Genomic DNA, 25,221 nt, shown 5'->3' with positions numbered 1-25,221 from the left:
GGTGTCTGTCCTTCCTGCAGAAGGATGGTGGCTCACATCCTGGCATCCCACATGGTCCCCCATGCCCACCAGGGGCAACTTCCAAGCACAGAGCCAGGAGCACCCTCCAAGCGCCACCAGCTGTGACCCCAAAAGAAGCACCAAACAAATCAAATCAAAAAACAAAAAGTAGAACAAAACAAAACAAAGAAAGAAAGAAAAAACGAACAAGGGGGGGAGAAAAAAACAAAGAATAAGGGAGAAAGTGATACAGGAGATTACATTTGGGGAGGAACAGTATAAGAGGTAGTGTTATATAGGTCTATACTTATGATGATAGTATAGGCATCCCCATTGTCTTTTGAGATTTCCTCGTGAGGTGTGGGCTCCATGCTGGGAGGTCCTGGGTAGAGTTCTTGCAATGGGAGTCCTTTTGGAGCTTATCCAGTATTAAGCTACAGTCCACAATAGGGAAAGGTGATTAGGAGGGCCACACTCCATGAGACAGTCAGGGTGTTGGTTGTTGTATTTTCTTTCCAGGAACGAGGTGTGAGCTTGAGTGAGTGTCTCTTCACTTGGGAACTGGGTACTGCTTCATTGGTGTAGGAGGTTAGTCTTGATGGCTAGTGGATTAAGAACTGAGGGTGAAAGGTTATAACATGATGGGGATATCGGGGATTGGATTAAGGGGTGAAAGGATAGTCAGGCTTCTGAGGGGGGAGAGGGGATAGTACATGGGAAGGGTATAGGTATGGATTTTTTGTGGTTTAGGTTTGTCTCTTAAGGGGGATTCCTATCTCTGTGTGCTCCTGCCCCCATATAAACATATAGAAGTTAGTTTTGGTATATATTAATGTAGAGAGGTGGGGAGTGCAAGAGATATACTGAGTACAGAAAGATAGGTAGGTATAGTACTTGTAAGGAAAGGAAACTAATAGATTAACTTTTGGATATGTATAGGTCTCGTGTCTCGAGTACTAACCATTGTTTAGTGAGGTCTATCTATATAGGTGTTTACCGTTTGCAGTATTGTCCGAAGCACCCTTTATATCAGCTTTCTTTCCTTTCCTATAGAGGAGGTAACCATGTGGTTTTATTTGACCTGAATTGAATTGATGGTAATGAGGAGAAAGTGGAAGAAGAGGGAGACAAGAAGAGAGAAAAGGAAAAACAAAACAGAACAAAGCAAACCAACAATTAAACAACAACAACAAAAATATGAAGTAATGAGAAGAGAGGGTAAAAGAGCAAGGGCATGTTAGTTTGCTTGAAGTGTCCGATGCTTAGGCCCTGTAGTAAAAATTTGTAGGTCACGGTTATTGCTTTTGTGGCATACCATCATTTCTTTGCTCTCATAAAACATCTCATTATATTTTCTTTTAAGTCATTACTTTAGAGGTCATAGTGTTGTTTTGTACCTGTAATATATTCTTTGCTTTTTACTTTCCTCCATTGAGCTTAATGTGAGTCTCTATGTTTCCTCTTGTATCATATCAACTGTGATCTTTTGATTAAATCTTTGTATTTCACTCCATGATTTCTGTACATGATATTAATCTTCATTTCTTTTTTCTTTCCCTGTGAGTCTTCTGTCATTAGATACTGCAGTCTCTAGTTGGTAACTTTGAGTTGGTTATGAAGCTACTTTTTTAAATTTTTATTTTAATTATGAGAACAATGATACAAAGAGGACAAGGTAAAGTTACAAAGTTACAGTGAAAGAACAATCGCCCATAAACAGAGTTTTCAGAAGAAATCCCCTTGCTGACGCCTAAATATTGAACTTACAGTCAAAAAAAGCATTAAGAAAAATAAGGCAGAACCCATGTACAATTACTTTGTCCACAAGTCCCCAGATTGTAGTACATTATAACATTCCTTAGCAGTACACAAAGCAACCTAAAGCCATGAGATTGATGTGACTCCTTAACTTTGAAGGCATAATATTTTTTATATATTCATGCACATACATATTAGTTTAAGTTAACATCAAAAGTTTAAGAGGTTTTTTTAAGGGTTAGTCCAAAGGGCACAGTAAAAATGGTGTTAGAGTGGCAAATATTGTTTGCATGGGCCCACCAAAATATGGGGGTCATAGAAAGGAATAGCCTTGGTCTAAATACAAGGAGACCACTACCCCTGAAGTTTCCTGGCATAAGACCAACTCTAGGTTCCAGGCAAACTAGTTTATTCAATCCAAGTCATTGTCTGTAGTGCCAATACAGTTTTATTTTTCACACAGTCCTATTGTTGGCATCAGGTTTCTGTATTAAAGATCCTGGAATCTGCACATCCTACATTGAAATCAGGCTGGGGTAGAGTATCCTCTAGTTTCACCTCACAATTAAGTGGCAATACAGAAAGCCCTGTCCAGTAAGCAGGTCATTGTTTTTATTAAGTCTTCTCAGTGTTAAGGGAAGTCTCTTTTGAGTAGATCGATATCAGAGCAGCTGGAGGGTCTTCCCTGGTAGAGGATTGTCTCCAGGTGATGTTATAGACAACCTTGGATGTTTTGTAAACATCTTCTCTAGAACAGGAATGAATGGAGATTGCCCATTCTTCTGAGGCCTGTGCCAGGTCTTTATGTCAATGTTCAGGGTGTAAGGTCCCATTGCACTACAAGATTTGTGTGTTCCCATCTCTATTAGATAAGAACTTATTGGTATGTATAGTATTTTCCTGTTTGTGTGCCTAAGCAAACAAGAAATAAAGCCACGTGGTGTTATCAGAGTATATGGGGGCGTAAGAACACATCCAACAATACCCATGGACTTGGTTCAAACATAAGCATTAAACTGAGGGATTCTTTCATACCAAATTCCATATTGAGCAGTTCACAAAGAGAAGATAAAAAAGCGGGGGGGATCGTCACTATATAAGAAAATATTCAGCAAAAGTTATAGCAGTCAAAGAAAACACCCATAAAATGTTGAAAAGATATACGTGTACTTTTTATGCCTTTTGGAATAGTTGGGTGTGTGTTAACTCATGGGAACCACTTTGGTCTGTGACTTAGGACTCTACAGTACTTAAATTAGAAAGAGTAAATGAGGAGTAATGATGATAGGGGTTAAGGAACTTAAAGAGAAAAATGATCTTTTGTAGGGGTGTGCAAAAGGGCAGAGTACAAAATGGGCATTCTGCATACATAAAAACATAATTCAATGATAGTGAGTACTATTGATGTATCTGGTGTGCGCAGGGGCAGTAGCCCCCGAGATTTTGAAAATATAGACTGGAAAGAGATTACCAGTGACTTCAAGAAGCTGGGAGGCCAGAGCCCCACCCAGACCCTTCCTAATGACCCGAATGGATAATGGGGGAAAGCCTAGGATACCTTCAAGCTCCATCAAGGGGCCCAACTCACCGGCTTGCCCAGGCACGAGGACAAAGGAAGCCCTGGAGATCTGGAGCAAGGTGGTAGAGGGGTGCTGGGGTTACCCAAGTCCCACACCCTCCCTAGGCCTGGTTAAGAAGGCCTCCGGCATGGCAGAGGTCTGCCGAACCCCATCCTGCTAGACTCCTGGCTCCCAGGAAGGAGAGATCCTTCAAGAAGCTGGGAGGCCAGATTCAGAGCCTCACCAAGGCCTTCCCTAAGGAGCCGAATGGATAATGGGGGAAAGCCTAGGGTACCTTCAAGCTCCATCAAGGGGCCCAACTCACCAGCTTGCCCAGGCACGTGGCCCGGGGAAGCCCTGGAGATCTGGAGCAAGGCGGTAGAGGGGTGCTGGGGTTACCCAAGTCTTGCACCCCCCCAGGACTGGTTAAGAAGGCTTCAGGCATGACAGAGGCCTGCCGAACCCCATCCTGTTAGACTCCCAGCTCCCAGGAAGGAGAGATTCTTCAAGAAGCTGGGAGGCCAGAAGTTCAGAGCCCCACCCAGACCCTCCCTAAGGAGCCGAATGGATAATGGGGCAAAGCCTAGGGTAACTTATGAGGCTACTTTTAATGCTATCTTTGCCATGCCTCTCCTCTGGCTATGATTTAAGCCTCAACGATTTTTTTACCACCCTCACTACAGTATTTATATGAAAAATATGCCATATGTTTTGCTTATTTAAAAAATTGGTTCATTTAATTTATATCTCTGACCCTTTATGCTGATTTTGAGGCATTCTTTTACATTATAAGCACTGCCTCTTTTTTCTATTTTTCATAGTTTCCAAATTAACATTTTCCTGTTAACTCTGTTAACTGTAATATTTTTCATGCTAAATCTTTTATTTTATCTTATTTTAATAAGTAATTTAAGCACCTTCGATACAAAATAGTTCATACTTGAGTTTCTTCAAAGAATGTACACCAGTCTTCAACAGTACACTATGCCCTCCACAAATGTCCTGGTTCCTCTTCCATTCATCCACACCAAATCCTGTTTCTGGGGTAAGCACTTTGCTTCTCTCTCTTTTCCTTTTGCCACTGTGGTTTGCACTATTATCAAATAAAGTGTACGATGCATGCCATTTTATCACCCAGTTCTTGTCCAAAGTCATAAATTCCAACTACCATTATTATAGTAGACCTTTCTCTGCTCTAACTGCCCTCACTGATCTTTGTGGCTAGCTTTCTGAAATAAACTGTCCCTCCTGTCCCTCATCTTTATTTATTTATTTATTTATTTATTTATTTATTTATTTATTGGTATTACTACAAGATTACCTTTTTCTTTTCTTATATCCCACAAATGAGTGACATTACTCTGTGTCTGTTTCTCCCTTTGACTCATTTTACTCAGCATGATCTTCATATACATCCATGTATAAGAGAATTTTATGACTTCATTTTTAATTGTGCTGCATAGTATTCAATTGTGTAGATGTACCACAGTTTTTTAGTCACTTGTCTGTTGTCATCACCCGAGTTGATTCCAGACTCTGCATCTTATAAATGGTGTTGCAATGAACACAAGACCTCAGAGGCCATTTTGTGTGATGTTTTATTTGTTGTTTCTGGAGTATATACCAAGATGTGGCATTGCTGCATCACATAGGAGCTCAATTTCCATTTTTTGAGGAATATCAATATTGTTTTCCAGAAAGCCTGGGCTAGATGCATTCCTTCCAGTGGTGAATGAGAGCCCTTTTCTCCCCAAATCCATGACAGCACTGTTTCTTGCTCTTTTATTTTATTTATTTATTTATTTATTTATTTATTTATTGTAATTTATGCCAGTCTCTTTGACTTAAAATTCTATTTTTGTTGTTTTGATTTGTATCTCCCTGATGGTTAGTGATATGTGTAAGGCTCAATTTGCTGTAATACGACCCTGAGAGAATGGGTCTGAAGCAGTTTCATGGTGAGAATTATAATCTAAACAAATATAAGGAAGAAGAGCGGGGGGGGGGGGGCTTCCAACCTCTTGGCACACAAACCTTCTAAACCCTTGCTCTAAACCCCTGCTCTCCTGCCTTCATTATTTTTTAGAACACAAATGTTCTTTGTTTCATTAGTGTCTTAAATTTAATTTCCAATTACACATTTGTTTAACAGTAGAATACCAAAGGCAATTTTCAGTCACAGCAACTCCATCATACACGCATAATCTGATATTTTACTGCTGGAGTGAATTATAGTTCACTCAAGATTTCCTAGTTTAAGAAGATACAACTGGGGCTGGAGCAGTGGTGCAAATGGTGGGGTGTCTGCCTTGCACATACTAGCTTAGATAGACCATGGTTTGATCCCCCAGCATCCCATATGGTCTCCAAGCCATATGGGGTGGCCCCAAGTGGCCCCTGAGTGTCACTGGGTGTGGCCCAAAAACCAAAAACAGAAGAAGAAGAAGAAGAAGAAGAAGAAGAAGAAGAAGAAGAAGAAGAAGAAGAAGAAGAAGAAGAAGAAGAAGAAGAAGAAGACACAACTAAGACAACAGAGAGGGAAAGTGAAAATTATTGTCCTATATTCAATTTACTGAATTCCATAACCATTCACTTTGAGGTACACTTATTCATTTTTTAAAGTTAACTTCAAAATTTCCAGAAACACTAGACAATTATTGGTATTTGTTGATGAGTGTGTGCATTAAAATATTTGTGTAAAAATTATGCAATTAAATAATATGAAAACTCTTATTTGTTATCACAGCAGTGAAAATATATTTTCATTTCTTTGTCATTTAAATATTTCCAACTTTCATTTTAAATTCTGCCAAAACACAAAAGCCACATTTCTTCTTTATGAAACACAACTATGCTTTAGATAGCTATAACAGAAAAATGCTTAAGAGTCTTAGTAACTAAATGATTATGTGAAGAATATTCACTTTGCATAATAATGTCCTTCCATCATTTGTGACCAGCTCAATCCACAACCTGGTGGGAGAAGTTGGAGTGACAGACTAAAGTACCTATCACAAACTAATCATGTCTTGGTGGTCTTTTTACATATCAAAAGGATTGATGAGGGCCGGAGAGATAGCATGGAGGTAAAGCATTTGCCTTGCATGCAGAAGGACGATGGGTCGAATCCCAGCATCCCATATGGTCCCCAAGCCTGCCAGGAGCGATTTCTGAGCATAGAGCCAGGAGTAACCTCTGAGTGCTGCCGGGTGTAACCCAAAACCCAAAAACCAAAACAAACAAACAAAGGATTGGTGAACGTAAAAAGAAAGCTGGATATAAACTTTGTTTTAGGTAAATCAATGTGCAGTATTTCTTTTTCTTGTGCCTTTTGGCCATCCATGTTTCTTCTTTGAAAAATGTCCATTCATTTTTTTTCTCCCAATCTTTAGATGGGGTTAGATTTTTTTTCTTGCTAAGTTTTAGCAGTACCTTTTCTATATTAGCTATTAACCCCCTTATTAGATGGGTATAGGGTGAATATTTCTCCAATTCTGTGGGTAGTCTATGTATTCTAGTATTGTGTGTATTGTATATGTTTGTGTAGTATGTATGTATACACATGTATTTCAGAAGTTCCTCTGGTTAATCTAGTCTCATTTGTTTATCTATGCTTACAGTTGATTTCACAGTGATGTTTCATCTTTAAGATGCCTTCAATGTCATGGAATGTTTTGCCTATGTTTTCTTCTATGTACATTATGGTTTTAAGTCTGATGTCAAGGTATCTAATCCAGGAGCCGGCGAGGTGGCGCTAGAAGTAAGGTGTCTGCCTTGCAAGCGCTAGCCAAGGAAGAACTGCGGTTCGATCCCCTGGTGTCCCATATGGTCCCCCCAAGCCATGGGCAATTTTTGAGTGCTTAGCCAGGAGTAACCCCTGAGCATCAAACGGGTGTGGCCCAAACAAACAAAAAAAGGGTATCTAATCCATTTTGGTTTGACCTTTGTACATGTTGTTAAAGAGAGATATCAGTTCATTTTTTTGCATGAGTTTACCACTTATAACAACACCTCTTGTTGAAAAAGCTTTTCTTGCTATACTTCATGTTTCTATTCCCCTTATCAAAGATTAATTGATTGTATGCTTGAGTATCAGTTTCAGAATACTCAAGTTTATGCCATTGATCTGAGGGTCTATCTATATCACAATACCAGGTTGTTTTAACTATACTTCTTTATAGTATAATTTAAAGTTAGGGAAACTGATGCCTCCCATCTTCTTTTCCCCAAGGATTATTTTAGCTATTAGTGGGCATTGTTCCAAATAATTTTCAGGAGTATTTGATCCACTTCTTTGAATAATGTCCTGGGTATTCTTAAAGGAATTGCATTACATTTGTACAATGCTTTGGGAAGTATTGCCATTTTACTTATATCATTTCTCACAATCCCTGAGCAGGGCATGCCTCCATTTCCTTTCGTCCTCTTTTGTTTCTCGAATATATATTTTGTAGTTTTCTTTGAATAGATATTTTACTTCTTCATTTAAGTTGTCTCTGAGGTATTTGATTTTCTGAGGCACAGTTGTGAATGGGATTGTTTATTTAAGTATCTTTCTTCACTCTTATTATTTGTATATCAAAGTATCATGAATTTGGTAGCCTCATGCTTTACATACATATCTATCATTTCTAGAGCTTTTTGGGAGAGTCTTTAAAATATCCTAAATATAGTATCCTATCATCTGCAAACAGTGAGAGCTTGACTTCATTTCATATATGGTTGCCCTTGATCTGTTTTTCTTGCCTGATTGCTATGGCAAGTGCTTCCAGTACTATATTGAATAGAAGTGACTAGAGGGGCAGCCTTGTCTTATGTCAGATCTTAGAGAAAGAATGTTTACCTTTTCTTCATTGAGTATTATATTTGCAATGGGCAAATTTTCAATAGCCTTGACTATATTTAGGAAAGTTCTTTCAATTTCCATCTTTTTGAGAGTTTTATCATGAAAGGGTCCTGGACTTTGTCAAATGATTTCTCTGAATCTATTTATTTGATCATAAGATTACTAGTTTTGATATTGATTGGCTTGCATATGTCAAAACAGCTTTGAACCCCTGAAATGAATTGTATTTGCTCATGGTGTATAACCTTCATATTGAACTGCATTCTATTTGTTAACATTTTGATGAAGATCTTTGCATCTGTTTTCAAGGATATTGGCCTCTTTTTTATGGAATCTTGGTCGACTTTTGTTATTAGGGTAATATTAGCTTCATAAAATCTATTTGGGAATGTTTCTGTTTCTTCAATTTCCAGGAAGACAAAGTTGTTTCTTCGAATTTAAGTCTTTAAGTTCTTAAGCACAGTTTTACCCTCTTTTTGTTTTGTTTTGGGGTCACACCCGGCAGCACTCAGGGGTTACTCCTGGCTCTGTGCTCAAAAATAGCTGCTGGCAGGCATGGGAAACTATATGGTATGCCAGAATTTGAACCAACATCTATCCTGGATTGGCTGTGTACAAGGCAAATGCCCAACCACTGTGCTATCTTTCCTGCCACAGCTTTATCTTCTTAAATGTGTCACTGACTAATATTTATAAATCCCTGCAAAGGTTTAAAAATGTCATAGAAAACAGTAACTTTTGTAAGTGATAACATTTACAAAGTGCATGGCTAGCTATTTACATTGCCCAATGCATTCTAGGTCATTGTGACTCTTCACCCACTCAGCTGCCTAATTACTGTCAGAACTGCAGGCTCTTAAATATACAGTATTATCTGATTATATTACCCTTAGCTGTGATTATTTTGGTTGGGTGATGATAATTATTGGGACCTTCCACATGGTTAGTATAGACCCTGGGGCACATTTTAGGCTATGGTTGGCCAATCAGAACTTCCTTTTAATAATTCAAGAACTTTTTAAAATATATTTTATATTGTTTTCTTATGTAATCAGAGAATCTGTGTTCGAGGGTGTTCAACGTCTATGGGCTACAAATTAGCAAAATATTTGATTTTGAGACTGCACAGTGCTTCTCTATGAATTACTTAAAAGATAAATATCTTACAAAACTAAAATATCTAAAATACTTTACAATTTCTAAGAAAATGTCTTTTTACCAGGTTAAAAAAACATTTAAGATTCAAAGCTATATATTTATAGTAAGCAACTTACTACATACTCATTAGACTGGACTAGTTTGATCAAACAAAACATTCCTTTTCTAAGTCTCATTTTTCATAATTCCTTTGCTGCTTTCTCTACTACTCTTAGACTTTTCCCTAAACTTTTCTTCTTTCTCCTTCTAGAGTAGTCAATGTTATTTAAGAAATGTTTTTCTTTCCAAATCTATCTTCATATCTCTTATCTCTCCTTAAGAGAATCTCAGTTCTACTTTATTTGTTAGGACAATGTATCTAGAGTTCAAATCACAGAAATCCCTTAGCATTCTTACCTGTTTAATACATTCATTTCTAGTGCAAAATAACAACTCACAAATGAGCCATGAATTAAAACAACTCTGAACTCTGACTTATGATAGCATTCTCTGGTCTGCACAGTTAGAAATAAATTTTGAAATTTTCAAAATGTTTAACTTTCTTCATATCATGCCTGCTGAAATGTCATGCTTTGTGATATATTTGCTAGAAATCCCACATCTTTTGTTTTATCTGCAAAGATCCATTAAAAATGAAAAATGTATGTTCAGTCCTCATTTCTTTTGTTTGGAAAAATAATCTAAACTAAAAGTATTTCACCAAATATTAGAAAGCAAGCCATCATCCAAAGCTGTTTCTTGTGCTGAACATTAAAATATGTTTTTAATTTGGGGATTATTGGGCATCAGATCTGGTAGTACTCAGGATGGTGCCCTTACTTATTGCCTGTAAGTATTTATGTAAATTATCTATTAGGAGTCTGTTTTCCAATGTAATCAGAGGATCTATTTTCCAGGGTGATCAAAGTTTATTGGGGTACAAAAAAAAAACAAAGGATTTTGAAACTTCACAGTGCTTCTTTGCAGATTTCTTAGATGAATAGCTAAAAATTATAATATTTAAAATATTTTGCAATTTATAAGAAAATATTTTTCAGAAGATAAAAACTATTATCTAATTGGATCCCATTGTCAGGAACTTAACTGGGCCTCCCTGTGCAAATTTGAGCTACTACCCTGAACCAAAAAATGTTTAAGAGATAACATGAGATTATTTGACTAGTAAATCCAGGGAGTGGGGGGAGATGAAAGAAGAAAGCATGGGAGGAAGGAAAGAGGGAATGAAGGAATAAAGAAAAGAAGAAAGGAAAGAACGAAGGAAGAAGGAAGTGAGGAAGGGAGGGAAGGAGGAAGAAGGGATGAAGGAAAAGAGGGAGGGAGGAAGAAAGAAAGAAAGAAAGAAAGAAAGAAAGAAGAAAGAAAGAAAGAAAGAAAGAAAGAAAGAAAGAAAGAAAGAAAGAAAGAAAGAAAGAAAGAAAGAAAGGAAGGAAGGAAGGAAGGAAGGAAGGAAGGAAGGAAGGAAGGAAGGAAGGAAGGAAGGAAGGAAGGAAGGAAGGAAGGAAGGAAGGAAGAAGGAAAGAAGGAAAGAAAGAAAGAAGGAAAGAAGGAAGGAAGGAAGGAAGGAAGGAAGAAAGAAAGAAAGAAAGAAAGAAAGAAAGAAAGAAAGAAAGAAAGAAAGAAAGAAAGAAAGAAGAAAGAAAGAAAGAAAGAAAGAAAGGAAAGAAAGAAGGAAGGAAGGAAGGAAGGAAGGAAGGAAGGAAGGAAGGAAGGAAGGAAGGAAGGAAGGAAGAAAGAAGAAAGAAAAGAAAGAAAGAAAGAAAGAAAGAAAGAAAGAAAGAAAGAAAGAAAGAAAGAAAGAAAGAAAGAAAGAAAGAAAGAAAGAAAGAAAGAAAGAAAGAAAGAAAGAAAGAAAGAAAGGAGGAAAGAAAGAAAGGAGGAAAGGAGGAAAGAAAGGAGGAAAGGAGGAAGAGAGAGAAGAAAAGGTAGGAAGGAAAAAAAGAAGAAAGGATGGTATGAAGAAAGAAAAGAAGGAAGAAAGGGAGGGAGGGAAGAAGTAAATAAGGAAGGAGATAACTGTATTTTTGTGTGTGTGTGTGTGATTTTTGGGTCACACCCGGCAGTGTTCAGGGGTTATTCCTGGCTCCAGGCTCAGAAATTGCTCCTGGCAGGTACTGGGGACCATATGGAATGCCGGGATTTGAACTGATGACCTCTTGCATGAAAGGCAAACGCCTTACCTCCATGCTATCTCTCCGGCCCCATAACTGTATATTTTTATCCTGAACTCTGAACTGCTTATTATGTGCTGTGTTACTGGCATTTGAGGACTTCTAGACCCATTTGTGTGAGGATTTGATGTCATCATGGGATTGACCAGAGAGAGGGGACATGCAGAACAGGATCAGCAGGAAGGAAAGAAAGAAGAAAGGAAATGGAGAAGAAAATAATGGAGAAAGGGAGGGATGGAGGAAGAAATAAAGGAAAGAATGGAGGAAGGAAGAAAGGGAGGAAAGAAGGGAAGAAAGAAGAAAAAGATGGAGCAAAGAAGGGAGAAAGGAAGTAATGAATGATGGAGAAAGCTGTCTTAATCTGAACCTTGTTTTGCTTCTTTTGTGCTGTGTTACTAGCATTTGTGGGATATCTGGACCCATTTGTGTCATGTTCTGATGTTATCATGGTAGTAGGTGGGGGGGGGAGGGTCAGGCAGGACAGGTTCTGGAGGGCCTGCCTACACTTCAGGGAGTAAACCTCAAGATGTATGCACAAACCGCAAGAGACGCCCCAAAACTGTAAGTGCTTATTCCAGGCTCACGGTTGAGGAATTGGCAGTATGCCCTGACCTGCCCCTCTGTGCCAGGGAGATAAAAACTCAGAGATTCACCTCTCACTGGATTCAGGCACTGGGTTGGTGAAGAAAGGATTGTAGGCAGCAGCTCCATGATGGGGATGAACCTCAAAGACAGTCGGTGTGTGAGGCTGAGTGACGGGTACCTGATGCCAGTGCTGGGGTTGGGCACCTACGCTCTTGAGGATGTAAGTTGGATGAAGAAGAATGGCCAATGCTCCTCTACAGGGGTACCTTGTATGGGTGGGCACTGAAGTCTTCGTGGGTTTCTTGGCACTGGGTTTATCAAAAGGGTGTGCCTGGGCTAAGGTTCATCTGCAGGGAATCCTGAGGAAAATGCTGTTCTGGAGGCTCTGGGATGTGTTTCTGAAAAATCTCAGTCCCTATCCAATGGTGAAGGTATCAGGGAAAGCTTTGGTGAGACCTGGGAAGTTTGTGCCTTCCAAAATATGGCCCTGGTGCTGCAGAAGACACCAAAGGGCCAGGAGTATATGAAGGAACTGAAGGTTCATGTGCCTGCAGAGAAGTGTCAGCATGTCTGTGTAAACCCTGCCTTCACCTCTGGTGCCACAATCTCAATGCCAAAGCCTGAGGCCTCTCACTCTCTCACCTACAAGAACCAGAATTTTAATCCGCAAGACTTGCCAGGCAAATGCATTGACTCTGCAAAAGCAGAGTTAAGGGACAGGAGCCTTTCTGTCCCTCTCTGCCTTCTCCTCCCTTTACTCGTTTTTCTTCTGATCCAGAGAGTCTTCTAAGGAGATTCAGGACATGAAGGGACTACTGAGGTTCAGTGCTGGAGATATGTGGGGGACGTATATATAACCTTTTTTTTTTCATGAATGCTCTATGTGTGTGGGTGGCACAGTCACCATAAAGCCAGATCATAATCTAGGGCAACAGTCCACTGACACCTCATGTACCTGGACCTCTTGATTTCTGGCTTCATTCACATTCTGCAGGTTCCTAAGAGCAAAGCTTATGAGGCCACCAAAGTGGCTATTGATGTTGGCTACAGGCACATTGATGCTGCCTACTTCTATCAAAATGAGGAAGAAGTGGGAGCAGCCATAAGAGAGAAGATAGCGGATGGTACTGTGAGGCGGGAGGACTTGTTCTACACCACCAAGGTATGTAAGGAAACCCCTCCCATTTAATATTCTTTCAGGGTCTATTTTTTCCTACATATTTAGGACTTTGAAGAGGGAAGAACCAGTCTAGCTCTGTCTCTGACGTCAGAGACTTGAGTCTGTATGCCCCTTAGTGATGGACCCACCCTGATGCCACTTATCTCAGGACTGTTCCCAGGCCATTTCCATACTCACTAAAGGAGAATGAGAAATTCTACTTCCATGAGCCTTGGATTAACTGAAATACATGCTATTGTCTGAGGAAAGGTTTCTTATGGGAGGTTGAGATGTGAGATGCTTCCAGAACTATCTGCCCACTGATGATAACTGGATGACAGACACCAAAACCTTAGTGGGCCTTATAACCTTTCTGAAAGAAACTGACACTCTCTTCACTGATGTTTAGAGACACAACCAGTCTTTGAACACTCTCAGAGCTACTTTTCTGACAAGCTCTCACCACTCTTAGCTCTCATTTAGTGCCTTGCACATGCCACATAAAGCTGATGTGAACAACAAGAGCTTGAAAAGCCCCACTGGGAGGTCATCTCTCAGTTTACTGGACCCCACAGATGCCACAGGTCACTCTTTCAGCTAGAGCCTCTACCTGGAAGCTGCAGAGTTGCAATAGATTTTGAGAGAAGATTCCTGAAAAGAATCTTTCGCCTTGCCAAGTCAATTGCTCATGCCTTTTATCTCACTTCTGGGAAATCTTCACTTCTACTAAGGACCAAATTGCCTTCTATCTTTTCTCTCTCTCTCTCTCTCTCTTTCTCTCTCTCTCCTTTCTGTATTAGACACTTTTGTCTCTCTCATCTGCTGATTGCATATGACTTTGAGCTCTCTCCTCCACCTATTCAACACTTCACACTTCTCTCTTCTCTCGGTTTTCTTCATCATTGTTGATTGTATTTGGGTTGTTATATTAAGTATCATCCTCAAGGACCATATAGAGCTAGACTGATTCTGGTTTCTCCAAGTAAAGCATACAATCCAATCCATTGATGTATCTCCAGGTCCTACATTTTTCACATATCTAACATTGAAGTTGAATTTGGTCCTTAGCTTCAGTGAGAAATACATGTTATTTCTTTGTGCTCCTCAGGTTTGGGCTACTTTTCTTCAACCTGAATTAGTTCGTCAATGCTTGGAAAGGTCCCTGAAGAAATTGCGGCTGGACTACGTGGACCTCATCATCATTCACCTTCCCATAGCCATGAAGGTAACTGTGCTTTGCTTAGAAGACTTGGATTTTCACCACTCTATACACAAGAAAGCCTGCCTCTCACTCTACCCTGGAGGTGGCATAAGAGGTTTAATGAGTTGAATATGGTTGCTAGAGAATTTCTCTCTCTACTTGACCATCGAGCCCTATTACCATCATAATGTTTGTTCATGTTATAAGATTTTTGATTGTATATTGGCCAGCAAGAAAGCAAATGATTTTGTATCAGGGCCATGTCAACACCAAAGTGCCTCCTATCTTTATCAATGTCAAGAGACATATTTTTAAAAGTGTACTTTTACTTAGGCACTGGGATTTACACTGTTGTTAATAATATATATTTCAGAGAAACAATGCTCCGAATCCACCTGCCATCCCCTTTAGTGTAGTCCACCAAAGCTGTGATATATCTCTTTTGCACTCTTTATACATTTGAAGTAATTATAGATGACTGATATGTTCTCCTTATTCTCTCTATCCTGCAGCCCGGAGAGGAGCTCCTGCCCAAGGATGCCAGTGGGAAGGCAATGTTAGAAAATGTGGACCTGTGTGAGACATGGGAGGTGAGTACAGCCCGCAGACCAGGAACACCTGCCCCTGGTTCAATTGCCTGCAGTGATCATGTGACTGCCATAAAACATTGAAAACTACAGCAGGTCCCATAAAAACTCAGGCACCATGCATGAAGTGTGTGTGGTTCTAAGCATCACTATAGGCTGGGGTATACATTGATGAGATCCCCCTAATGCCACTAGGTCTGATGTGGAAGGGGCTTTTCTTGAGGGATCCAGTTAAAACTGGAGCAACTCTGCATCAGGGCACCAACAGGAGTTCCATGTACCTCCCCAGGCCCTGGAGAAGTGCAAAGATGCAGGATTAACCAGGTCAATTGGCGTTTCCAACTTCAGCCACAGACAGCTGGAGATGATTCTCAGAAAGCCGAGGCTCAAGTACAAGCCTGTGTGCAACCAGGTGAGTGCAGGGCAGATCCCATGGATATGTCTCCTCCTTCCAAGGCTCTTAATCTCTAGCAGGTCCTGTTTGGAACATGGAAGGTGACTTGGCCCGGGGCTGTGGCTGGATGTTTGGCAGGGTACTGTGTTGTCCTATATAATCAGGGACAACCATGCTCATGGAGCTGGAGGCTATGTCCTGGACAAGCTCAGAGATCAGAGCTTGCACAGCCAGAAAGAATCAGGACCATGATCACAGGCCTTGTCAGCACTTAACCTGACATGTTGAGAGATAGTGAGGCAGTTGGCAGATGTCAATAATTTACAACGAGTTTGACAGCCGAATAACTGAGAGGATTCTACTGAGCCCAGATGCCTGGTCTGAATGCACAGTCTAAGAATTTATTGATGTGGGCGTGGCTCGGCCAAGAAGAACTATGATAGGAGTAAAAATCCAACTAAGGGCAAGGGTACAAGTGAAAAAGGAGACATCCCTGTGTGAAGAAACACCTTTCTGATAAAATATGAAAATGCCAGTTTTCACTCACTCTAGTTCAGCATATAACAATACTTCTGTGGAAAATTCAAGAAACTGTGCCAGAGTGATAGCGCAGCGGTAGGACACTGACACAGGACAGATCTTGGTTTGATCCCCTGCATCCCATATGGTCTCTCGAGCCAGGGGCTATTTCTGAGCACATAGTCAGGAGTAACCTCTGAGCGTCACTGGGTATGGCTCAAAAACCAAAAAAAAATGTTTTAAAAGAAACTCCTGTAAGCATATATTCAAATATCTATATTGTCTGTCTTACTCAATCTTCAGGCAACTCTACATAAAAAATAAATTAAAATCTGTAGGAAAAGTATATCACTGTATTAATATTTATTCAGATATTTTTATAGAGTATGAAATTATTGGCGCTCTGAAAATTCACTTATAGTTTACTTCTTTAACATCAACCAGTGGCATATAGGAGATCCTCATTGACATATATTAGGAAGAGCTTTTCCGTCCTTTGTTGTCAAGTCTTGTGAAGGAAGTGAATAGCTTTGCCACTTAATTTTTGGGTAATTTATTTGCTAATTCTTATATTCCTGTGATTGGATGTCAGATCAGATGATGTGGTCACATCTAAACACCAGTGTGATTCCTAAACTGTGACTGAAATGCTACTCCAGGTCATGCAGTTGCTGGGTTTCCAAAGAACTTGGTGTCACCATTGTGGCAGAGGGAGGCCTTTCCAAAGACTGCTGTCCTTAGAACAGCACTCCTGTCTTATCAGTCTTTGTAGGCAGAGATCAATTTTTCTGCCAGGACCAAATCATTCATGTTTCTCCAGAAAATGGACTCCCTCAAAGGAAATGGCATTTAGGGATCCCAATTCTATGCGTCTACTTGTTCTAAACACTAATAAAGAGGCAGAAGAAACCAATATCCTCAGGTTTGACATCAGAATCCCTGGTAAGCCTGTGAGCTGGCCAGGGAAGGACCTGCCTAAATAACTTCCCTGTCTGCTCCTGACCTAATAGAGCTTCCCCTGGTGCTGCCCATGGCTTGTGATTTTGACATCTCTGTTTTTGGTCCCTGCAGGTGGAGTGTCACCCTTACCTTAACCAGCACAAGCTGCTGAACTACTGCAAGTCCAAGGACATTGTTCTCGTAGCCTACAGTGCTCTGGGGTCTCAGAGAAACGCATACTGGTAATGGGAGTGTCTGTGTCACCCTCCCTGGGCTTCCAGGGACCATGAGACACTTCACTTTGAAGTGCATTTTGTTATGGATGATTTGAACACAAATGTGAGAATTTTAGAGTTAGTGAGCCCTTTCACGGTGCAGTCTCACTACCACTCATTCATCCAGTGTCACCCATATTGTGTGTGGAACGTTATAAAACTCCCAAAGATATTTGGGGTCTTTGTTGACACGACTGTACTACCAACAGTTCTAGGGGTCCTGGATGGACCTTAGGGCCTTGAACATGCTCTAGAGCCTAAAATACATGTTTTGGTATAAGATTTGTAATGCTCCGAGTTTGATAAATTAGTGGACTAATGGTCTAAACTCAGTAGTGAACCTAAAACTTCCACCTCCAAACCAGTGCAGTCCTCCCCTATCAGTTGTTCCCTTCACTGCTGCTCTTCCCTCCTAGGATCTCTCTTTCATATGTGGTAAGTGGATGCACTCTAATACAGAAAATGCTGTAGTGACAGTGTGCTTTATTCTTTACAACCTGCATTGCATTTAACACAACATCTCTTTTTTCATACAAGCTGTGAAATTAGATTGAAGAGAAACAAAAATATTATTTATTTTTATTTGGGCATTCATGCCAATATAGGTTATTTTCAGCTTGTGAAAATTGTGAATGAATGTTTAGTCATGGGAAGTCTATGTTTAAATAACACCTGATTGTTATTTCTGGGCATCTGGGTAATAAGTGCAGCTTGCCATAAATCTCCATTCAACACCCTTTACACACTCATGTTTGGGTCTTGTTTTTAGGATCCCCAAAGACAGCCCATATCTCCTGGAGGATCCAATCCTGAAGGCCATTGCCAAAAAACACAGTCGCAGTTCTGGGCTGGTGGCCCTGCGCTACCAGCTGCAGCGGGGAGTGGTGGTATTGGCCAAGAGCTTCAATGAGAAGAGAATCAAGGAGAATTTCCAGGTAGGGAGACAGTCGCCAGCACTAGTAGGATGGAGTATCAGGGTCCTTTTTCGTCCTTGAAAAGAGACCTGGGCCACCTTGTTCTAATCTTTCTTCTTTTGTCTTTGGAGAGGCATGGGTGGGACTGGAGGCTTTAAGCAGAGAGTCCTGGTTTGGTGGACTCTTGGCTGCTGTGTAACTAGCTTAGTGTGACATGAGCACCTATCATCTCTGGCTTCCATCTATTTTGGGGTCCTTCCAGTAACAAAATTCCCTTGTTTCCTCCGTCCTCACTACCTTCTGAATCCTGCTGATATCTGGACCTACATAATACTGTTTTAATACTTCTTAAGGTACTCTGCCTCACCATAGTCACTAGACCACTGAAAGGACTTTGCCAGCTTCTCCTGAAACTGAAGTTGAGCATTAGCAAAATTTTAGCTGACACTTGGGTGTAGTGGTAGACTCTAGGCCCTGGTGATCACTGGTGCCTCCATCTCTGTCAGGTTAGGGTAGGAAGGAGGTTAAAGACTGTGCAGGTTACCATGTGAGGTGTTGGTCCCCAAAATCCCCTCAACTCTCTGGGGTCTCAAACAGACAATCGTTTTCAGTTTCCTGTAAATTTGGGGCATACTTTGAGGAACTGTATTGGCAAAAGGGAACAGTGAGCATAATTATTCATCAGGCATGTTCTCCAAATATTGGAGTTGTGGACTTAAATAACGTAAACATCTGCCAGACAACTTTTATCTCAATGGGATATGAGAGCATCACACCATCTTCCTATTTGAGCTCAATTCAGCTCATTATTAGAGTCTATTGTATCATTTTCTCTCTGGATTATATTTTATAGAATAACAGAGGGACAGTAAGGACAGGAAGAGGGACATTGTGGTTTTCATGTGGAAATTTTCAATGGAGGAAGCACTGTTCTGCCCACTTTAATCATCTTACTGATGCTCTGCTGCTAACTGAGTCTCCGTTTGCATTATAAATTTTCTCATAATGATTATCTATACTAATGAAGAATTTTTTACAATGAGTATTCTCTGTTCTACCCTCAGACACACTGGATTTTTCTGGTAGAGAGACTCAGCACTCTGAAAATTGGTTTGCGTGTCCTGGACAGTTGTATTTTGGATCAGGGAGTGATTTATTTCTGAGACCATACATTCTATCGAGATTATTCAGGTGGTTCCCTCTCCTATGCATATGAAGATTAAGTATCATTAAATTCTAATGGTGTTGGAGCAAGAATAGTTCCCAAATATATGGTTAATAAATGGATACTTTTCCAAGTTGGTCCAGTTTCCCGTTTTAAAGAGAAAACCCATTTCACCTGAATTCAAAGAAATGTATTTAGCTTTGGGATGGCTGAATCTGGTGACCATCCTGTCAGAGAACAGAGTGGGAGAAGGGAAAATAAAAATAGAAACTGAGGCAGAAAAGTGCTATGGTCAGCACACCTGAAATCTAACCCCCAGGATCCCTTCCTGAATGACTTGTGAGATGACTGTTTCTCAGGTAGAAGACACTGCTCAGGGTTAGGAAAGGTACCCAGGACAACCAAGGTTTTTGTTTGTTTGTTGTTGTTGTTTTATAACATCTTTATTTAAGCACCATGATTATAAGAATGAGAGTAGTTGGGTTTCAGTCATAAATAGAACACCCCCCTTCACTAGTACTGTTCTTTCTGCAGGTATTTGATTTTGAACTGACCCCAGAGGACATGAAAAGCATAGATGGCATCAACAGGAACTTCCGCTACCTCCACCTGAGCATGTGAGTGATTCTAAAAAGTGCGGGGTTTTAATGGGGTGTTTGGGGGATATGGAAGTTGGTGGAAACAGGCTTTTTGAGTTAGAGTCTTGGAACTGAGATTCATGACTCCAAACACTCAATGTCTATACTAGGTTCCAGTGTGGACAGCTGTAGGGGTATGGGGCCCTGAAGCCAGTAAAATTTCCTGGTCACCTCCAGTGAATTCAATGGCCTGCTTGAACCTAGCCTTTTTGTATATGAACCTGAGGCCCCTGAATCTATCTCTCACACTCAAAGGCCACTATCAGGGAAGCACAAAAGATGGAGAAAGGGTAGACATCTTAAAGAGATATATATGAATGGAGGAAGATTTGAGGTATGATCACAGAGTGACTGAGACAAGAGGAATTTTTGAGGGGAGAAAATGAGAGTTCTCTCTCCTTGGACTCAAATATGGGATGTCTTCTGAGGGATCCCAAGTCTCTTAAAGTAGCCTGTGGGGGTTGGACTGTATATTCTTTGGGGGCCACATGAGAAAATGCAAGGTGTCCTTATGGAGATCCTGCTGCCTTTCTAGGCACAATGTGAGCCCAAGCAGTGGGACTTCTTAGTGGAGCCATAGTTCTAACAGTCTCAGAATGTAGGGTCTCTTTTCAACCCTGTGGCCTACGACTATGTCCAGGGACTGTGAAAGTCCAAGGTAGTGTCCATGTTAACCAAGTTCCTCTTCTTCTCTGCAGTGGAATTGGACACCCCAACTACCCGTTTGCTGATGAATACTAAATGTTCCATGTCACCCCTACTTCTGTACCATGTGGTGGAACCCCCAACTCATAGCATGTTGATGGAAGCAGCACCTGTGGTGTCATCCTGTACTCTACTGTCTTGTGTGTGTCTCCTAGTGAAATAATACTGTTATTATTTTTTGTTTGTTTTTTGGGTCACACATGGCAGCGCTCAGGGGTTACTCCTGGCTCTACACTCAGAAATCGCTCCTGGCAGGCTCGGGAGACCATATGGGATGCCAGGATTAGACCCACCATCCTTCTGCCTGCAAGGCAAATGCATTGCCTTCATGCTATCTCTCTGGCCCCGAAATAATACTGTTCTTACACCAGTCACCCTATATTGTTTTCAGAATTTGAGTTCTGTACCACTGATGTGTGTCACTTTCTAGGAGGGCCTCTCTCTTTCAGACTTTTGCACTAAGCCTAATTCCCTCCTGTTCCATCTGTCTGTGCATAGGCAATCCTTCCTTCCTTCCCTCCTTCCTTTCTCTTCTTTACTTTATTTCACCATTACTTTTTCATAATTATTTTTATTTATTCAGAAAATTATTATATATTTTTGCTTAATTTATAAGGGTTTAATGTTTATTCCATTTCTGTTTTTAATCAATTTCCATTTTCAAAACTGGTCTGTGAATATAGGTGATACAAATTTTATCTTTTGTATTTTATAGGGATATTTTTGTGACCCAGAGCATAACTTATCTTGGTGAGAGTCCCATTTGCACAGGATAAGAATGTGTACTCAACACTTTCTAAAAATAAAGGACATTCTATGCTTGTCTCTTTTATTTACTTCCTCAAGGTCAGCATTTCCTGTTGAGTGTTTTCCTAATTGATTTATGCAGCGGTGATAGAGGAGGGGTAAAGTCTCCTACTCCTGTTTGTTTGTTTGTTTTTGCTGTCAACATATTTCTATGGATCTATAAGCAATTGTTTAAACTATTATCAAGGTTCAAACTTAGGTGCTTATATGTTTAGCAGTGTGAGTTCTTGATTATCAAGAAAATAAATATCCCTGTGCCTTGCAGTCTTTTAAAACTTGAATTCTTTGTTGTTTAATATACATACAGCCATCTAGCCTTTCTATTTACTTTTTGGTGATGCTAAGGGCATACTCTTGCTCTGCATTCAGGAATCACTCCTGGGAGGTTTGAGGGAACATTCATTGTGTTAAGGATAAAACTCGGGTTGACTGTGGAAAACAAGAGCCTTGTCCACTGTTAAATCTATCTGATCCAATATGCAAACCTTTAAATGGAAGCATTTGCCTATAAAATTGTTTTCAAGCCTTTGATTTTGTGCTTTTCTTAACCAGATCAGGTATGTCTTTTATAAGTATCAAAAAGAATTGATTTTACTCTGAGGCCTTGAATCTGGGTGTATGCACTCCTCAAATATGGGAAAGCTCTACTTATTTATTTGACAAGAATTTTTTTATAGATTATGTCAGTGAGTTCAGATCCCAGGTAAATAGAGCACTTGCATATTCAAATCATCCACTAACAACTTCAGGGAGATAACTCAATTTATATTAGTTGGGATTGGGGTACTGATAGGGAAGTTAGGGTATGAGCTTTGTATGTTTAGGGGATTAAGGAAAAGCAAGGTATGTGTTCTCTGTGCTTAGCTTCATCTCCCCTTTTCTATTTGCTAAACACAAGAAATTGAGTTGGGCTTGATAGACTGTGCTCTTCATACATACATTTCTCCACAAAAGGCAGGATCCCAGCATCACTAGTAGCAGTGCTGCCAAAAGCATGAGTAAGCAAATACATGATACCCAGAGCAGAGTTTATCGCAATGGTAAAGGTGGCTGCTAATTTCCATAGGTGCAGTAAGAACCGGGATAGTAATTTTTAACCGAGATTTACATTAGAGCAAGGTGACCTTTCCAAGGAAGTATTTGGTCATATTTTTCAACTGGAGACTTTAAGACTGTCTTTTAGTTTGCCTGACCCCAAAGCATTCTTCTTCTAGGTCTTGGGGAAAGTAAAGACTCCCTTTCCCCCATTTTCTTCTAGTACATGACTATCATTTTAAGATATCACACTTGTGCTCTTGGATTCTCTCATGTACCATGTTGTTGCTAGGGTGGCACAAAAAACTGCCCCAGTTCCATCTGAGGTCCTCAGTGGGACCCATATTTTAAGGCATTGGAAGGTAAAGCCAGCAAGTGCTCTTCAGCATCTTTTTTTTTTTTTTTTTTTGTGGTTTTTGGGTCCACCCGGCAGTGCTCAGGGGTTATTCCTGGCTCCATGCTCAGAAATTGCTCCTGGCAGGCACAGGGGACCATATGGGACGCCGGGATTCGAACCGATGACCTTCTGCATGAAAGGCAAATGCCTTACCTCCATGCTATCTCTCCGGCCCCGCTCTTCAGCATCTTTTATTTAAAAAAAAAAAACAACCATTTTACTGATGGTTGCAAAAACAAATATTGCTGTTAAAAGCTAGACGGAAATGTAAATTTGGAATAAACTGATGTTTTCTTCTGTAACCCTAGCTTTGCTTTAGACATAAAGACTATCATGACAGGCCTCAGATATGTGGCAGAAGGGACTATGCCAGAACAGCCATTTTCAGAAACTTAGAGACATGTAACAAACAGATAAACTAGCAACACCCAGGGGCCTGCTGGTGGACAAGATTACTGGTGCCCAGTGAGCACCCAAGCACCTCCGCTATTACTTCAGCTGATGCAGACCTTGAGGCCCCATAAATCACAATATAACACTCTAGATATCTAGCCATAAAAGGAAACACCCTAGACAACAGCCAATCAAGTTAAAGGCTAACTGTGATAGTTAATGATCTCTTATAGTTGCTAGGTGAAATTATGGGCCAAGGTCATTCCATGTGTCAGGGCCCTAACCAACAATTGATCAATGTGGTCAGTCTGGTTGCAAGTGGCAGTTCTCTTATTCCAGCAGCATAAGCTTGAAAGGCTGCGGGGAGAGGCACACCAGGCACAAGGTGTTTTGAGCTGTAGGGGTAGTGGGGCCTTTGGTTCTTGTGTCATTATTTGACATAAAATTTTATGGAGTCAGGTAATAGAGTCAGCAACAAATAATGGTTGAAATAGAAGAGCAAGAGAAAACAATCTCAGGTTTCTGGGATATTGGTAGTGGCCAAAAAAGAGGTGTAGTGTGATTGGAAGTGACTTTGCTTAAGCACCACCAAGACTGACATATGAAGTTTCTACAAACGTAGAAACACACATGGTAGATTAATAAATTTATGTTAGCTGTTATTCTGACCCATCTAGGTTGGCAGGGATGAAAAAAATATGAGAATCAGAAAGAAAAGCACAAATCCTAAAAAAAAAAAAAAAAAAAAAAAGAGCCATATTGGCCAATTAGAACTTTGCTCCACGTTTCCCAAACTCACACTCTAGCTCTGATTACAGTATATTTTATATGGAAATGGGTCAAAGTACTTCATGATAAAAATACATCAAGTATGGCCTAGTATGTTCATCTAACACAGTAATATGTTAGTATTTGAAGTTCTGCCATTCTCATAGACACCTAGCAGCCTATGACAAAGAAATAATAAACTTTAAATCAGTTACTGTAATTTCCAATTCCTAGGAATTAGTGTGGGCTTCACTGTACAAGTACAATAGATTAAATTGTGCATTCATCATTCTTAAACCAATCAGCTTTTTCCACATCTTTGTCTTTTTATATAACACAAAATCTAAGAAGTTCCAAGGAATGTGGAAAAGTTTAATCTCTTTTAACTCACCCAACTTTTGTAATTCAAAGGCTATTGTCCTACCAAGATGGTCTGAGTGGATTCAATACCAAGTATATGACTTTGGAACTCATAGCAAGAGTAGTCTCAGTTAAAGATTTTCATGCTACCTTAATTTTCTTTCTTTTTTTTTTTACAGTTTTTTTAATTTTTATTTTGATCATATTGGCTTACATATCTTTCACAGTAGCATTTTAGGTACATATTAACATTGAATCAGGGGAATACTCATCACCAAATTTGTCCTCCCCATCCCCGTTCACTTACTGCAACCATATCCCCCCCAATTACCCCCCCGAGCTGCTAGAGTAGGTGGCCCCCTCATGCTACCTTAATTTTAATGGGGATTCAAGTAATTAACTGGCTTAAACTTGGGTTGCCAATTAAAATGGCTCTGGAGTAGCAAAGACTCCTCTCTATCCATGGGAGGACAGAACAGTTTGCTGTATTAGAAGATGCACTCTCTGGGATGGTGGCACCAAAGTTAAAGTTTATAAGCACTGTAACATGAGTCTAGAGATCTAAGTTTCATTTCTATAGACATATCTAAACAAAAAATGAGCATTTCTGCAGAGATAATTAATTTTGAAGCAAGTTGCTAGGCATTTTATGCCTAGCCAGACAAAATTGTTCTCTATGGTAATCTTTAAGGAAGTCTTGAATAAAAACATTAATCAGTTCTATAGATAAACCATTTGCTTTAAGATATTCACAATCAAATATCATTGGATTTGGAAAACATTCACTAAGATTGACATGGATTATTAAGAATCTAATAATATTATACATTTCCTTCAAACTGGGAAAACTAATTAGCAATGTGGTCTGCAAGAACTAATCATAGTAATTTG

General features: G+C 40.0%; 1 protein-coding gene across 2 annotated transcripts in view; it reads left to right on the top strand.

The window, feature by feature from the left end:
• LOC126013285 (aldo-keto reductase family 1 member C15-like) overlaps window positions 1-25,221 on the top strand; it is a 509,781-nt gene that overhangs the window by 381,060 nt on the left and 103,500 nt on the right. For both annotated transcript variants that reach the window (XM_049776311.1, XM_049776309.1), the window contains exons 4-5: window positions 14,947-15,024; window positions 15,311-15,433. In XM_049776311.1, coding sequence (XP_049632268.1) covers window positions 14,947-15,024; window positions 15,311-15,433 — 201 coding nt within the window. The remainder of the gene's footprint in view (window positions 1-14,946; window positions 15,025-15,310; window positions 15,434-25,221) is intronic.

The sequence above is a fragment of the Suncus etruscus genome, chromosome 7 (assembly GCF_024139225.1).
Source record: "Suncus etruscus isolate mSunEtr1 chromosome 7, mSunEtr1.pri.cur, whole genome shotgun sequence".
Taxonomy (NCBI): Eukaryota; Metazoa; Chordata; class Mammalia; order Eulipotyphla; family Soricidae; genus Suncus; species Suncus etruscus.
The sequence above is the reverse complement of the archived record's forward strand: the minus strand, read 5'-3'. Positions and strand labels throughout refer to the sequence as shown.